We start from the raw sequence: 16,343 nt of genomic DNA on the forward strand, positions 1-16,343 counted from the left end.
TCTGCCTTTGATATAATTTAAATCAAATTCCTCATCATTATAATTCGCTTCCGATAGTGAAGAAAGTGACACAGAGGTTATTGAAAATGAAAAAATTTTGATTTACAAATTAGTCAGTATTTTTGACACAGTAATTATAAGACTTGAACAGCGGAACTTAGTAACTGAACAAGAAATTATGTCTGTTTATAGAATTAAAAAGAAAGTATTATTACATAGAACGAAGCAACTTAAACAACTTACATTGAAAAAATGTTTAATAAAGTAAACAAATAAATATTAAGCTTTTTTTTTTTTTTTTTTTTTTTTTTTTTTTTTTGTAAATTTTGATACCTATTAGATCATAATTGTTCTTTATTTCATAAATTATGGTTTCATATTTTTAATTTTACAATTTCTGCATGCCATCTTACCAGATTTAAACTGATGATCTATAATCCGGAATCGCCGAAGTCCCGATGAGTCTGGATTAACGACTTTTGACTGTACAATGAATCTTTTAATAATTTATCAGATTTCAATTTCTTTGCTTTCTTTGACTACTTTAATGCTTGTGTATAGTGGAAGGATAAGAAAATAAAGGGAAGAGAAACATGAGAGAAATTTTCTGGGATCAAAAGGAGAAAATTCAAATAATTGTCTTTTCAAAGTTCTAAAAATTTTCCAAAAGAAGAGTATTACATTACAAATTACCTATAAAACATATCCATTACATGATAACATCATGAAGACAGTTTTCGTTTCAAAAAATTTTTCTAGAAATTGTTGGTCTATAAACCTTGCCTTCAAAATAATAATCTATAAATCTTGCCTTTAGACCTTCTGAGGTACAGCGTCTAAAATCCAAAAGAAAAATTATCCCTACCAACTCTGTAAGAAACATTTCCTGGCTCTCTTTCTGTAAGAGCCAGGAAAAAGCCAGCAAATGTTTTTAAAAAATATTCAGAAAAATGAGTTGTAAAATTAATTTTCAAGAGAAAACTGAAAAACATTTAAATATTTTAAAATCTGTTACACAGGGAAAACTCTTAACATGAAAAATAAAAAATTGGATGTGGACGCCATGGCTTCCTTGTATGGCCTATTAAATAAATTATACAAATTTTTTGGTGCATTTTATTTAAACTTATTTCCTCGAATTTTATTAGAGATATATTTCCTCATTCAATTAATTCAGCTCTCATTTCATGGCAAGGCAAAAATACATAAAAAACTCAAAATATCTTCATAGGAAATTGAAAAATATAGAAAAACATAAAACACTAAATACAGTTAAAGCAATTAAAAAACACTTTTTAATATTAAAATTCGAGTTTCTATGAAAAAACAAGCAATTACTCTGAAGTGTTTATGTTTCAATCAAAGCAAGGTCTTGAGTATATACCATTATGAAGTAGGAAAGAATTCAAACATTAAACCTATCAAATACATATTTGCCAATTTATTGCCAAAAATTATTTCTCCAAAATGTTAATTCAAACTCAAAATGGCAATCGTAAAAATGTCAGATGAGTAAAATTAAGGACCTTTTGCTGGTTTTGGTCAAAAAGGACTTTTAAGGATCATACAAAACCTGTAAATTTTATGTAATCTATTATACACATTGCATGTTTTATCAGTGTTACAAACTTCCATAAGTAGCATTCAAATGAATTAAAATATTCCTTTCACATAAATCATTATTATTTTCAGACAATTGATGAATGGTATGAGCTACTTGACAAAGCCATTGGAAAGATAGAAGAGAAAAAAGATGATAAGGAACAACAGCTAGTAGGATTGCCTACCATAGGTGAGGATGATAATGAAGATAAGCCATTTACAAAACTGCCATCTACAGAAATAGAGAAAACAGAAATGATAGAAGATAAAATTGTTGAACAGGAAGCACAGAAGGAAGAAATTATAACTGAAAAAACTAAGAGGGTAGAAACAGAAGATGAACTCGGAGAGGAAAAGTTAATTGACAGCAAAATAACAGATGTAGAAATTATTCCACCTGAAAGTAAAAAAGAATTTATGGATGAGACTGAAATCCCAGTTGAAAAAGAAACTGTCAATGAAAGCGAAACGCAAGTGAAGCCAGTAACCAAAACAGAAAATACAGATGATGATGAAACTGCAGCTGAAAAAGAAATAATTGCAGATGAGAATAAAACTCAAATAAATCTTGATGATGAGAACATAGAAGAGAAAGAATACATTGCTGAAATTGGAAACGAGAAGGAAAAAGTAGATGATAAAAAGAATGACTTAATAATCCATAAGGAAAGTGTGAAAGCTGACTTAGTAACTGAAAATGAAAATGTAAATCACACAGAAGCTGCAGATCTTGAAACTGAAAAGAAACTTGCAGATAACAGTGAACTATTACAATTTACTGAAAAAGAAATTCTGGATGATAATAGAAACAAAAAGTACAATAAGGACAGCACAGATACTGTTGAACTGGGAGATGAAAAAGAAAGTGTGGATTATACAGCAAAAGTTGAAACTGAAAAGGAAAATGTCATCCACAATGAAACTGAAAACCACATCACTGAAAATGAAACCAATATAATTATAAAGGAAGACATAATTGATACTGAAGCTGATAAAAATGATGAAGACAATAAAATTTTTTCAACTGATAGTGAAACTGAAGAAAGTAGCTCTAAAATCCATAGTGAAGAAGAATCACTAAAAGAAGAAATTAAGTCAGATTCAGAAAATAAAATCTAACAATGAGCAAACATAACTAAAAATAGAATCACCAGAAGAAGAAATTAAATCAGATTCGGAAAATAAAATCTAACACTGAGCAAACATAACTAAAAATAAAAAACACAATAGAACAAGGTGTAATTAATGTAAATTCCAGAATCTTAAATAAAACACAGGGATGCTTAATTCACAATTGCGAATGTAAGTTACCTAATTGAAAGCACCAAAATAATGAAGAAATCACCTACTAATTCTTTGTCACCATATGGAATTCTGTGATTACCATTTTGAAAACTATATGAAATACAATAATTTGACAATTAAGAATTATTTAACAGTGATAACAATACAAATTGATATTCAGCAATGAAAACAGTAAAAAGTTATATTCAGTAGCCTAGTATCCTGTAGCATTATTTTAAAGATTGGAGGGGACTGGAAAAAAAATCAAAATGAATTGTCATCCACTTGCAAGTTTCTACATTATCAATTTAATTAATTATAATATAATGATCTTTCTGTGCTAAGTGAATGTTTGTAGTCAGATATTAATATAGTATAAGATATAAATTTTAAAATAATGTTAATTACAAAATCTGTCTTTCTACACAATGGCTAAAAAGCAAAAAACAATTTTGTTTCATTTAGGCAAATAAGTAAAAATTCTATTCACCATCTAACAGCTGGATATTACACCACACACTTCATTCAGATTGAATCTCCTTATGACCTACATTCCACTAATTCCAAGCATTAAAGCAAAAATTTCAATTTAAAGTGCTAACAACTTCATTTTAAACATGCCTTAATAAATTACAATGCAAAATTTTTCCATTTTAATCTCAAAACTGCAAAACTATAAGCATATTATGTTTAAGTAGCAACAGGAAACAAACACTAAATAACTAAATTTGAAATTTAACTTGATTTGTAAGTCAGTATTTAAATTAGTGGTCGTCAACCCTTAGAACTTCACGGACCACTACATATATAATTTTATATTTGGCGGACCACTAACATGAATTTAAAAAAAAAACAACCCCTTAAATCAGACCTTAAAAACAACATATTAATACACAAAAACAATATTTAACTTTCCAATATTTGTAATTCTAATTTTTATTTGTTAATATAATTTTCGAAACATTTGGCGTTTAGCAGCATGCCTTTATGGAAATTCAGAATACGCCCCTGATTATGAGTAATAATTAAAACACTATTAACATCTCACTGATACACATATTTCATTCACATTGAAAAATTATATGAAAAGTACAAAAATCTTACCTTCTTGTACAGAAAGCTTCACATTTCCATATCATTGAAAAGGAACTTCATGAAAAGCAAGAACAAACCGGCAAACACAAAGCAATATCAATAAACTGAAAGTATTAAGTTGCCAATTTTTTATTATTGTAAACATAATAATCATCGCTTACTCAGCAATGGCGATATCAATCAACAGTTAGACAAAGCAAAAATGGAAACTTCCAGTGATGCAATTATATGCAGATGGTCCTCATAAAAATCTATCATGTTGCCTGTTGACACACAGAAAGACTGTGTTATGAACAACTGCAATAAGCATATGTTTGTAATTCAAAAGGAAAGAGAATAGCAGTCTGTGCTATTATTGATAACAGCAGCATATCTATGGATGCCAACTCTCATTCTTTCAAATGTTGCTAGATACACCTGCAAAAGTAGCTAAAAAAAAAAAAAAATATTATCCATATTCCATAAAAGGTTTTGCTACTTGTCAGTTTTTAAACTGAATCTTAATTAAAATATAAATAATGTCCCAATTTTTTTATGACCATCAAAAAGTTTTCACTGATCACCAGTGGTCTATGGACCACCAGTTGCCGACCGCTGATTTAAATACATAGTAAATTTCTTCAAAGTCTTCTTCATATTCAGTCATAACTTACTTCAATAAAAAAACACTTAAAAACAAATCTACACATTTTATTTTACATTATAGGCTGTGTACATAGTATTGTTATTAAAATCTGAATAGCATAAAAAAGCAGGGTTTCTCTGCATAAAGTAATAAATCTGTAGATACCATTAGTAAACTGCATTCAGTCCTTTTTTAAATAGGTATTACTAAGTTTGTTAACAGTTCTCTGATTGCTGGGTATATACTACATTCACCTAGAATTTAAAAATGAAAAATTAATTAATAAAGAAAAATGGCATAAGAGGATAAGTAAGAAATAAACTGATAAAAAAAATATACATAAGTATATCAACAAGAGCTTACTTAGATTTGGATTATACTCAGCAAATCTTTTTAACATAGTAGTAATAATATATACAGGATCTGTGGCAGATATGGGCATAGTATCTCGACGATTGTCAGGTACTATGGTTGTATTGACTTTGATGTCATGAACAGCTGCAAACACAACAGTCTGTGGCTCAACACCAGGTGCTAAGTTAAGGCCAATTCTGGTTAGCTGGGCCTAAAATGAAATAGAAAAGACTATCAAATTCTGTAACAGATTCTTTCACCTGAAAACTGGACTGTAAAAAATATACAGTGCATCTATAAATGTTTAGAACAAAGTTTGTATAAAATCGAAAGTTGAAGAAAACAGCACTCTTACACCCTTCAAAATACAATCTTTGTAAGTTGGCCTTGATACCTTCACAGAACTCATTTTATTTTTGAGTCTCTGATTATATTTGTATGAATTCTTTTAATGCTCTTAAAATAGAGACATTGGAGGAGAGACATTTACATAGAAAATAGAACAGCATACATCAAAATTGAACAAGAGGGAAGAAGTAATTGATAACTGAAATACCACTCTCTGTTAGAAACTACTTGAGAAGAATATTGAGCTTTTTAAAGCCTAATATACTGAATTCTCTTCACAGATCAGCCCATTCTATCTTTATAAAGTAGAGTTCATCATACTTTATAAATGGACAAATTCTTTATGAATTATCCCTCAAAAAACGTTCATCTATATACTCATCTATATACTCATTAATACTGAAGGTTTTGCGGCCTTGGTGAGTCCTTTTATCTTAAGATCATAAGCAAAACACGAAGTTTAGCGTCCAGTCAAAATGTGTCTTTTTAACCCCCCCCCCTACACTTTACAGTAAAATTTTATTGCTAATCTTTGCTTAGCTTTCTAATTAATGATTTAATGATAATCTTTGCTTAGCTTTCTAATTAATGATAGCACATGTTCACTGGATCGAAGCAGATGATTCATTGGACAGAAAATTCTGTCTGTAAACAAACAATAAGTTGAGGCATAATATATTAAGCATTGTGATTTATCTGGTTTGTTTGCTTAAATTTGTTAAAAGTACTAGTACTAAAAATTTTGTAGAAGCACTCACTCTGTATTAAAAAGTTCATTCTCTTACTCAAAGCAGAAAATAATTTGATTTTAGACAAGATTCTGTAAATTAATGCTACACTGTCAAAGGAAGCCGAATTAATGGTCATGGTACTGATAGTCCACACTGTTGCAAATGTCGACACACGATACCAGCGGATACTGGGCATGCTACAAACATGCCCATTTCCTGACTAATGGTCCGTGATGTGGTAGGGTTTTGCAGGGCTGACCTCACAATATGTCTGTCCTCTTGGGCTTTAATCATGGGAAGGTGCTGAGATTCTGTATGACCCTTAGCACCCCACTGATTCCACATTTGCATGACAGTGGTTGGATGTCGACCAGTGCGACGAGCAATATCAGGGAACGGTAATCCCCACTCTCAATACGCAACAATCTTGCCTCTATTGAATTTTGATACTTGCAGGTAAGCATTTCTTCTTCTTATTTGAGGCATAGCATGATACTATGAGCAAACTCCGACCTTACAAAGTGCTCTCCGAATGAGAAATCCACTACACAACTTTTCTTTTATGTAGTGCTTCAGATGTCGTTTCTCCTTCCTGTGTCATCTAAATGCGCTGAAATACTAATCAGTTGCATATTGCAACCTCTTTTTCCTTGTGATTTTGAAATTCAATATATCAATCCTTCCTGGTGTTGCAGTTTTAATGCCCTGCAGTGTACTTGGCTCCAGCCCAAAATCTACTTTGAAAATCTTTAACAAAGGAAAAGCAATGGTTTTAACAACAAAATTCTGCACAAAATTTATAATATACAACAAAGTAATGACTCGATAATTAGTACAAATCATCGGATCTCCTTTTTTGTGGAGTGAACATACAATACTAATATTCCATTCAGCACAATCTCTAAAGTTCCAAATGTCAGTAATTAATTCAAATATGTGTTGGGATATTTAACAAAATAGCTCTACAATTCTTTAATAGTTCCATTAAAATAAGATTGTGTCCAGAAGCTTTTTTAAATTTTAAACTATTAATTGCAGCCTTAATCCCTCCCATATTTATTTGGTGCCCCAACTTCTACATTATTGCTATATTCAAAGATGATAGGAACATCACCAAGCCATCATTTTAAAATACCCTGTTTATGAGCAAATTTGTCAAATTTATCTTTACACAGATTAGTTGTCTGTTTAAAGTCCAATACAGTATGATTTATTTTGCAACAGAATGCCTAGCAATCATTAATGGATTTCAGATAATAAGCATCCCTAAATAAATCTTCTTCTTTCAAATAAACTGGATAACAAAATAATACATAAATTTATTTCTCAACCAATTACTTAAAAATATAAATTTCATTAAAAATTACTATAATACAGAACAAATTTCTTAGAATCTAAAACAGAAAATACAATTTAGAAAAATACTACTCGCATAAAAAGGAGATAATAGTCTTGTAATTTATTTAGCCCATAAATGACAATAATAGTGTTCTAAAAATCAATCACAATGCACAATCACAATACTTCAAACAATACTTCAAAATAAAATCAATCACAATGCACAATCACAATACTTCAAAATAATACTTCAAAATAAAATCAATCACAATACTTCAAACAACAGATCATCGAATCCTTTTCCACGAACTATGTGTCACTGTAAATGATGCTGGAAAATCCGTATTATGGATGATGAGATCTTTATTATTTACACATTATGACCAAACCACTTTACTTTCTGCAATTTGGCTACATACATTCTGTTTGGCATTCTTTACTAAATAACTAAATTCCCACATATCTTCCAAAGATACAAAACATCAGTTTAAATGCCAAATACACACAGCCTGGAAATAACAGAAAAAGAATATTAATGCATTTAGTCACGTGACTTGCTACTTAGAAGTATGCTTTATTCTGCTCCATTAGCTGCTATGCAATCTAGTCATGTCAGCGTGAGCTTTTATGCCAAAAATAAAAATTGTTCTTAAAATTAGCTTTCTCCCCCAAACACACACATGCACACAACAAAATTCTTGGAAATTGATTTGGCTCATTCATGTTAAAAAAAATAAGCTATTTACTTAATGTAAAAAAGATTCATGCAAAAAAGACAAACATGCAACAAACTATTCATGTAAAAAAGATTAATGCAAAAACAGAATTAGGTATACTTAAGAGAATTTTCGGATGCAAAAACACCTTCTTGTAAAAAAAAAAAAAAAAGAGAGAGAGAGAGAGAGAGAAAAGAAAAGGAAAAAAAAAAAAAAAATGTAGGTGAATAAAAGATTCATTGTCATATTGAAACAAAATAAAATATTTACAGCAATTATGATAAAAAAATCATTATTTCAAAGAAAAATTAAAATTAATGTCTTGATGTTTTTCCAAGCTCATAGATTAAAAAAAAAATAAAATAAAAAATAAATATGGTGTTACTTACAAAGAATAACATTTTATCTTTGGCCATAACGACAGCCGACATGCCTGGAGGTGCAATTGGTGGAGCTGCAGGTGGAATTGTTAAACACCACTGTATTGCCCACTTTAGTGAACGATCAGGTACCTGTGAATGAAAAAAAATTAACAGAAAATAAATGGAAAAGCATTTGCATACATTATAGATCCTCACAAAACAACTGACACTTGAGTTCTAAACTCTTACATTAATGCACTATTTGATCAACTATAATCAAAAATAATAATTCCATATTCACCATTTCTAAATGCATTATGTGAATGCAGTCTTTGAATATTCTCAGAGGAGCATTCAAAATTCTTCCAAAAGCAAGAAGTGCATTGGGCTTGTATGGAATTGAAACAACCTATTAGCAAAAATATAATACATTAAAACTTTATCAACTTCATTTACATGCTATAAATTAACCAATGTAATATAAAACAGTTAATAACTTTAGGTTACTGACTGTAGAAGATAAGGTATATGAATGTTCTCTTTCACCTTTTCGCCAGATAATTTATGTATCTATCTACCTGTCTGCTAGATAGACCCTTAATTTGGGTATTGGAGCTCTTTGGACATATGAAATCAGCGCAGAGAAATTATATTCTCTGCACTATTTTTCTGCTTCCTTATCCTATTTCAGGATTCATACACATTTCAGCACATAGAAATTAAGTACATTTAAGGACAATTAATGAAAAAAATTAAGGACCCATCAACAAATGGGAACTGAATAAATTCAATTAAAGATATTAGCTATGCCTGAACTTTGTGATACCATCCTAAGAATAAAATAGATCCACAAGTAGAATGCATTATTATTAAACATAATTATAAAACAAATTTTAGAATAAAATCAAGTTGATAAAATCAAGTAGCATTAAATATTTTACCCTTATAATAGTTGGATACAGTTGAAAGAAGATTAGTGACATTTTATTTATGTTTTACTAATGGTTAGCCTTATGTTGATTTTTCCTTTTATGTCTCATTTTGTCACATACTTGCCCAGTTTAGAGGTTTAGTAAATAGCAGATAGGTTTTATGTCAAACAGCATATGTTAAAATGAGAAGTAAAATCACAATTTGTTACAGAAGACTGGCTGTTTCCAATACTGCTGCTTGCCTAGAGAGAGGCCTCCTGATCAAAACAAACCTGAAAGCCGGTTGTAGATGTAGGCACGGTTAGCAAGATTAGATAGTCAGGTTGTGTGTGCTCTACCTATCTCATGCAGTTAGTGTCATAACTTCATATAGAGTAGTTCCTGGGATTGAAACTCAGTTAACATATTTTTTAAGGTTCCAATAAGCCACTAAAGCACCAGAAGTGGTTTTTTTTTTTTTTTTTTTTTTTTTGGGTGTGTATGTGTGTGTGTGTGTGTGTGTGTGTGTGCATATTATTGTAAGTCTCACTAAATGTGAAGAATTAAGTTTTACATTAATTTTTACATTTTTGCGCTATATCTTGTGAGCACAGCAAAGATTAATATGAAAGGCAATAATATGCAGAGATAAGGTGACCAGTTTGCTAAAATAATTAAATTAGCTAGTTAGATACTTAGTCATTACAGATTTACATGGCCACTATTACATTTATTTTTTAAAAATATTTGTTAAAAAAAAACACTATTAAAATTGCAATCTATTAACATGTCACAGTTTAAAATATATGTAATTTATGACATTAATTCTTAAACGATATTAAGATAACTACACATTAAAAGCTACAAAACATTTACGTTTTGTAGCAACAATACTCAATATTTATGTATCTTTTTAATTTGAAGCCTTACCAGACATTCTGGCTAATTTATATCAACTTCCTTCTCTTTAAGCAAATTTTCTAACAAATAGAAATTTGTTTCATTTCGCAAACCAATATTCCCACAAGTTTCTGTGTGTTTATGTCCTAACTTGTCAATCTCTCGACTTGATCTGATTAAAGTTAAATAGTCCAAAACCCTGAAAGATGTGAAGCAAATTATCGCTATGTTTGAAAGTAACTACAGAGTCAGGTAAAGGTTTAAATAAATCTCCTTATTTAAACTGCCAAAACTTTAATAAGTTGCCAAATTTGGAATCGTTTAATAAAGAATTCACATTCCCCAAAGTGAAAAGTTGTTTAAGAGCTCTTCATTAGAAAAAATGAAATAATTCTGAAATGTTATGTTTCACTTTTACTCAAGAACTTGAGGATCCCACCCTTTATATTAGAAATAAGAACAAATTATAATCCCATGAACCTATTCACCTATTCAAAAGATAACTATATTTATCAATGAATCACCAAAAATATTTGTCCAAAATGCTAATTCACATTCAAAATAGCAGTCATAAAAACAGACAGAAATTTCAAAGATTAATATTAAGAACCTCCTGCCCAATTTGGCCGAAATTAAGGACTTTTAAGGGGGGGGGAACTAAGAACTTTTTATGGATTCTTAAGGTATACAAACCATGTATTTACATTAACAGGCTATGGCAGCAGAAAACTTACCATACTATCCCACCAACAGCAAGTAACTGGACAAAACATGCTGCATAGGTTTATGAAGACATTGATGCCCCACAGGATAGGGAAAAAATAGCAAGCTCAAATTAGATGCAATGATTCTAAGACGACGACAAGAGTCGGGTGTAATGTATCTCTGATCTGGATACACATTTTATTAAATGGCTAATGCTATGTCAAGTTGCTTAATGATAATTTATAATCATTCATAAAAACCCAAGAATGATGGGATTACAATGCATGCCATTATGCAAAGTGTGCTTACTACACAGAGAGTATTTTTAGAACAGTTTCGAGGCTGTGTAATTAATGTTTAAAAATGTATGTTTTTTTTTTTTTTTTTTTTTTTTTTTGTGTGTGTGTGTCTGATTTGGTAGCCTTTTTTTTTTAACTATAAGTCTGCTTCGTTATTTCCATCACAGAAGGATGTTTCAGAATATTTAAAGGCATACTGATTTCCCTTCCCCATCCATTACTTTCCAGAGTGTATCAATCACGGTGGGTTTGCACTTAGAAACAGCTCTTTTCACGAGATCAAAGCCACGATATTCCATAGGTGAAACATCAAAGACTTCACAGGAATACATTAAAAAGGTATACATGCAGTAACAATATCAGTCTTCACTTTTTCATGGAGTGTAGTGGTACTTTTCAAAGTATGACTTGTTGCTTTGTCCTGATGAAGTTTCACTCTTTGAAAGTTACTGGGATATGTATGCAATGCCTGTATCAGACTTCATTTTTTCAAGGAATGCAGTAATACTTTTCGAAGTATGGCTTGTTGCTTTATCTTGATGAAGTTTCACTTTTTCACTGGGACAAAGAAAATTTCTTCTGTAAATACTGGACATGAAACTTTCTCTTGATAATACATTGAATTGATTTTAATATTTTTTTTCCACTATTCTAATTTTTAACTTTCCATTGTAACAGAATCCTGTGACAATTATAAACCCCTTACTAAAACTTTCTTTGCACTGATGGAAGCAGGCTAACAATAACTTGATAACTTTTTCTCTTTGTTTTCAATAATACATACACCTTTTTTTGTTGCAGTCATTTAGGCCAATTCATGCTTCAATCAAGGGTTACAATATATTTCCATTATCCAGGTAGGATTAAAAAATTCACGGACTGAGTCAATAAAGTAAAAGATATTATGAATTAAATTGCAGAAACACATTCTCCTTCCAAATAAAACTCTTGTGCAACAACACATTTTTGCCAGCGCCTGTAAAGTGCATTGCAACATGTCTGGAATCCATTTTTGGCCATGTCCTTTAATTCAGCCTGCGATGCACATTTAACTTCATCTGAAGATTTAAATCGATGACACTATGTCTTGCCAGTTCAGTAAAAAGGAAGAAATTGCAGGGTGCGAGATCAGGTGAGTAAGGAGGATGATGCGAAACAGTTGTTTTCGCTTTCACAAGAAAGTCATTGCCGAGTAGGAATTGGTGAGCAGGAGCGTTGTCATGCAACAGCACCCATGATTGCTCAGTAAACATTTTTGGTCTCTTCTTCTTGATCGACTCATGCAAACAATGCAGGTTTTCAATATAGAGTCCTTTGTTCACAGTGCGTCCTTCAGGGATAAATTCCAGATGCACAATGCCCTGGATATCGAAGGATACCTCTAGCATGACTTTTCCTTTAGAGTGATCTTGGCGGAATTTCTGCTTCCGTGGAGATTTTGACGTTGCCAATGCTCTCTTGGTTTGCGGGTCGTACCAAAAACACCATTTCTCGTCTCCAGTAACAATTCTGCCAAACAGGGAAGGATCTTTGTCAACAGCTGAGATTAAGTCTCCAACCATTTCTGTTTGAATTCCCTTTTCGCTTAACATGTGGGGAACGATGTGTTGACACACACCCTATGCAGTGTCTGCCGACATGTGGCCTCTGATATCCCAACTGATTCTACTATTTGGCAAATTGTTTGCTGCCTGTTCACACGTACTGCCACAAACACCTTTTTGATGTTTCCATCAGTGCATGAAGTCATGGGATGGCCAAGTGTTCGTCGCCTTTGGCACTTTAAGGGCCAGGGAAAGTGCCAAAGACGACGAACACTTGGCCATCCCCTCTCTGAAACGATGATGCCACTCAAAAGCTTTTCGATAATGTTTCACTTTCATACACATGCTTCAACATTTCGAAAGTCTCCGTAGCACTCTTTCCCAAGCAAACACAAAAGTTGATATTGATTCTCTGCTCAACTGACGCCATTTCCTTCTATTGCCGGTTACTAAATGCACCTGCCTACAAAAAATGCTGTAGCTGAGAGCTTTCAACCATGTGATTTGGGACAAACCACTTTTAGAAAAGGGGAAGAACGTAGTAACACAAAAGCATTAAGTCACACTAATTCAAAAAATTTTATGTTATAGACTCAGTCCAGGAACTTCAATCCTACAATCCTGATTCCTTCAACGTTTTTCCTGCTAAACAGCTTTCACACATGGGTTCTACAAATTTTTCTGCATTGAGCTCCATGCCTTGATAAAAGCTGGTGAACATTATGTTTTTAACTTGTTTATGTTGTAAATCTTGGTTTATTATTTTATTTACTGTTGCTACAGATGTATTTTAAGCAACTGATTTCTGCTTCAGTAGACTGCCTCTTGTTACACCAATGATTCAACTTTAGAAATCTTAAAAACAGTATGTGCCTTTTTCAAGCATTTGTCTGTATGTGCCTTTTTTAAATATTTGTTTCTTTTTAAGTAAAAGTAATGATTGATAGTTATCCCTTTCCAATTAATAATGTTGCTTATTTTGCACTTTTAAATTTTAACATTATTTCTGAATTACAGAAAAGGAATGTTTCTCTTCGAAAAGTGAAAAAGCATATCCTTTATTCCACAGCTTGTTTACATAACATATTTTGAAGGAAGAATAAATTCAAAAGTAGCACACAATATTTCTCAGTTCAAATAATAAATTGTTGCCATAAATTTGTATTCCAAAATATTTGCATTTTCTTAATTCTTTACCAAAATTGTTAAAAATGTGTAAATATCTTTTGTACTAAGATTGTTCTAGACTGGTTTCAGAGCATTCTCCATAATTTCAACATATGATCTGACCAACAAATTCAGCAGATGTGAATCCACTGGAACACTTATGAAATATATTCAAAAGATTGCATCATATACATGATATAACACTTATATAACTAAACATATCTGGATGGCCATTCAGAAAGCAACATCTTTCTAATATATATTATAATAACCAATCTGAACAGCCATTGTCATGCCACATTGCCAGGGTAAAACAATGTCCCAAGAAAGCAAAGTACGTAAGTATCCCAAAACTTCCATAATCAAGCATCTGAGTGAGTAAATGTGGGTGTGGGCATGTATGTTCACTACTCCAACTCCTCCTGTGAAATCCAAACTTGTACTAATAAATATTCTAATAGTTGAGAAACATATTAAAATAATTTAGTATTTCACCTTTAATGTTACAGAAAAAATACTTTAATGTATGATATAGTATTTGATTATTTAATTCTCTGAAGTACATTTTCAATACATCAAGTTCTCACTGCATAAGACCATTATACATACCACTACTCTTAGTAATACAAATTAAACAGATATACAGTACTCTTAATGTGAGCTCATCTTACAGTTAGGTGAATACAGAACTTGGCTATTTATCTAAAATTTACAAAAATTAAATGCCAGCAAAACATTAAGAGGCACATCAGTTAATATCATGCACACATATACCTATTACAGCACAAAAAAGTATAGGGAAAGAAGAAATTTATGGCCTACATTATGTTGCCATATCTCACCTTTGCATCAAAATATCTTTCAATAACTTGAAGCTCTTCTGTGGTCCACTGATCTTTGTACTCTGGATTAGGGGTAAGTTTTAAATGCAGAGACTGGAGAGTTTGAGGATTTAGGCTGACTCGACACTGCAACGCTTCTGCTTTAAACATAGTGACTCCTACTTCTGTTGTATGCATAGGTACCAACTATAGCAGAATGAGAAATTTTGTAAATGCAATTCATATAATGAAGAATAATTTTAAGAAATGCATACCTGTTAATTTCATATGAGTAAATGTCTGTAAAGTGAATTTTACAAAGAAAACTGATACAGGTTTGAATATATTGAAACACAATTTAACAAAACAACAATACTCACCATAAAAAAAAATTGAAAATAAGATAAATAAAATTTATTTTAATAGAATGAATGTAACAGCATATTTGAAGGTGGATATTTTTGTTCTTATGACATTTCTTGTTTAAATCTTGACAACACATATATTCAAAAACTGCCAATCAGGAAACTTACGATCGTTTTATAAAATGTGAGTAGGAAACTAATAATAATGATAAACTATTACATTTTTTTTTGCAAATAGTAAGTTTAATACAATATTATTTTCTTTAATTATACTGCTATGTTATTAGATTAGTTAAAAGGACTACTATGAATTCATAAATTATTTAATCAAAATAGCTCTTGCATCATTAACACATTGATCAACCATCAAATCTAGTATCAAACAATGGATAATTCAAAAAACAAAATGAGACAACTAGTTTTTGATGGCAGTAAGTGGGCAACTTCAAATGGTAACCCACACGTTGGCTAACAGTCAGCTTTTTTATTGATTTTAAAGTGCTGAATTAGTATTCTTTTTTACATCTCTAAAAGAATGCAAATTTTGTATAAAAAATGCATTTTGCATAAAAATTATTAAATTAGAAAATATTCTGAAAAATTCTTAGAAATTAGTGGATATATTAATTGAGATATGATTACCCAATATAACTTTTTTTCCAAAGAATTCGATGAAATATTTGAAAAATGTTCATTATGATGAGATAATTTTTATTTTAATATGACCAGTGAATGTGCAAATTATATTGCATACTAGTAAAAGTGAATTTATTACAATATATCACATTAAAAAAAATTTTTTCCATTATTATAACAAAAATAAAAATTCCTTCTCAATCTAATATTCAAAAACTTAAATTAATAGTGCTTGCTTATAATTCTGCTTTCAGTTAAAGACTATATTATCAGCAGAATTTATGAATTTCAATGCTTTTCTATTTTGTAGTTAAAACTACAATAAACATAGCTACAATAGTTAAAGCTATAATAAGCTAAGAGAAACAAACCAATTTGTGTTTTATTAACATATATATAAATATGTATATCTAAGCATTCATACATGTGTCCTATAATAATCAGAGGAGACTAATAAAGTTTTCTAGATTGTTTTTGCCAGACATTTTTCAACAATAGAGGACTGTTGAATGCTCATATATTACTGATATCTTATCAGAA

The 16,343-nt window shown here is 30.8% G+C and overlaps 2 protein-coding genes across 3 annotated transcripts in view; one reads left to right on the top strand and one right to left on the bottom strand.

Moving 5' to 3' along the window:
• LOC118202593 (uncharacterized) overlaps positions 1-3,241 on the top strand; it is a 58,578-nt gene extending 55,337 nt beyond the window's left edge. Inside the window, exon 9 of the mRNA XM_085816604.1 lies at positions 1,693-3,241. Coding sequence (XP_085672730.1) covers positions 1,693-2,721 — 1,029 coding nt within the window. The 3' untranslated portion in view covers positions 2,722-3,241. The remainder of the gene's footprint in view (positions 1-1,692) is intronic.
• Positions 3,242-4,655: 1,414 nt separating this feature from the next.
• Positions 4,656-16,343, bottom strand: part of MED14 (mediator complex subunit 14) — a 128,829-nt gene continuing 117,141 nt past the window's right edge. For both annotated transcript variants that reach the window (XM_085816602.1, XM_085816603.1), the window contains 5 exons: positions 14,824-15,009; positions 8,757-8,864; positions 8,483-8,605; positions 4,970-5,171; positions 4,656-4,860 (listed from right to left, as the gene is read on the bottom strand). In XM_085816602.1, coding sequence (XP_085672728.1) covers positions 4,799-4,860; positions 4,970-5,171; positions 8,483-8,605; positions 8,757-8,864; positions 14,824-15,009 — 681 coding nt within the window. In that variant the 3' untranslated portion in view covers positions 4,656-4,798. The remainder of the gene's footprint in view (positions 4,861-4,969; positions 5,172-8,482; positions 8,606-8,756; positions 8,865-14,823; positions 15,010-16,343) is intronic.

Source organism: Stegodyphus dumicola, chromosome 5, assembly GCF_044657685.1.
Source record: "Stegodyphus dumicola isolate Sdum_Otavi_A_Nest chromosome 5, ASM4465768v1".
In the NCBI taxonomy this organism is placed as follows: domain Eukaryota; kingdom Metazoa; phylum Arthropoda; class Arachnida; order Araneae; family Eresidae; genus Stegodyphus; species Stegodyphus dumicola.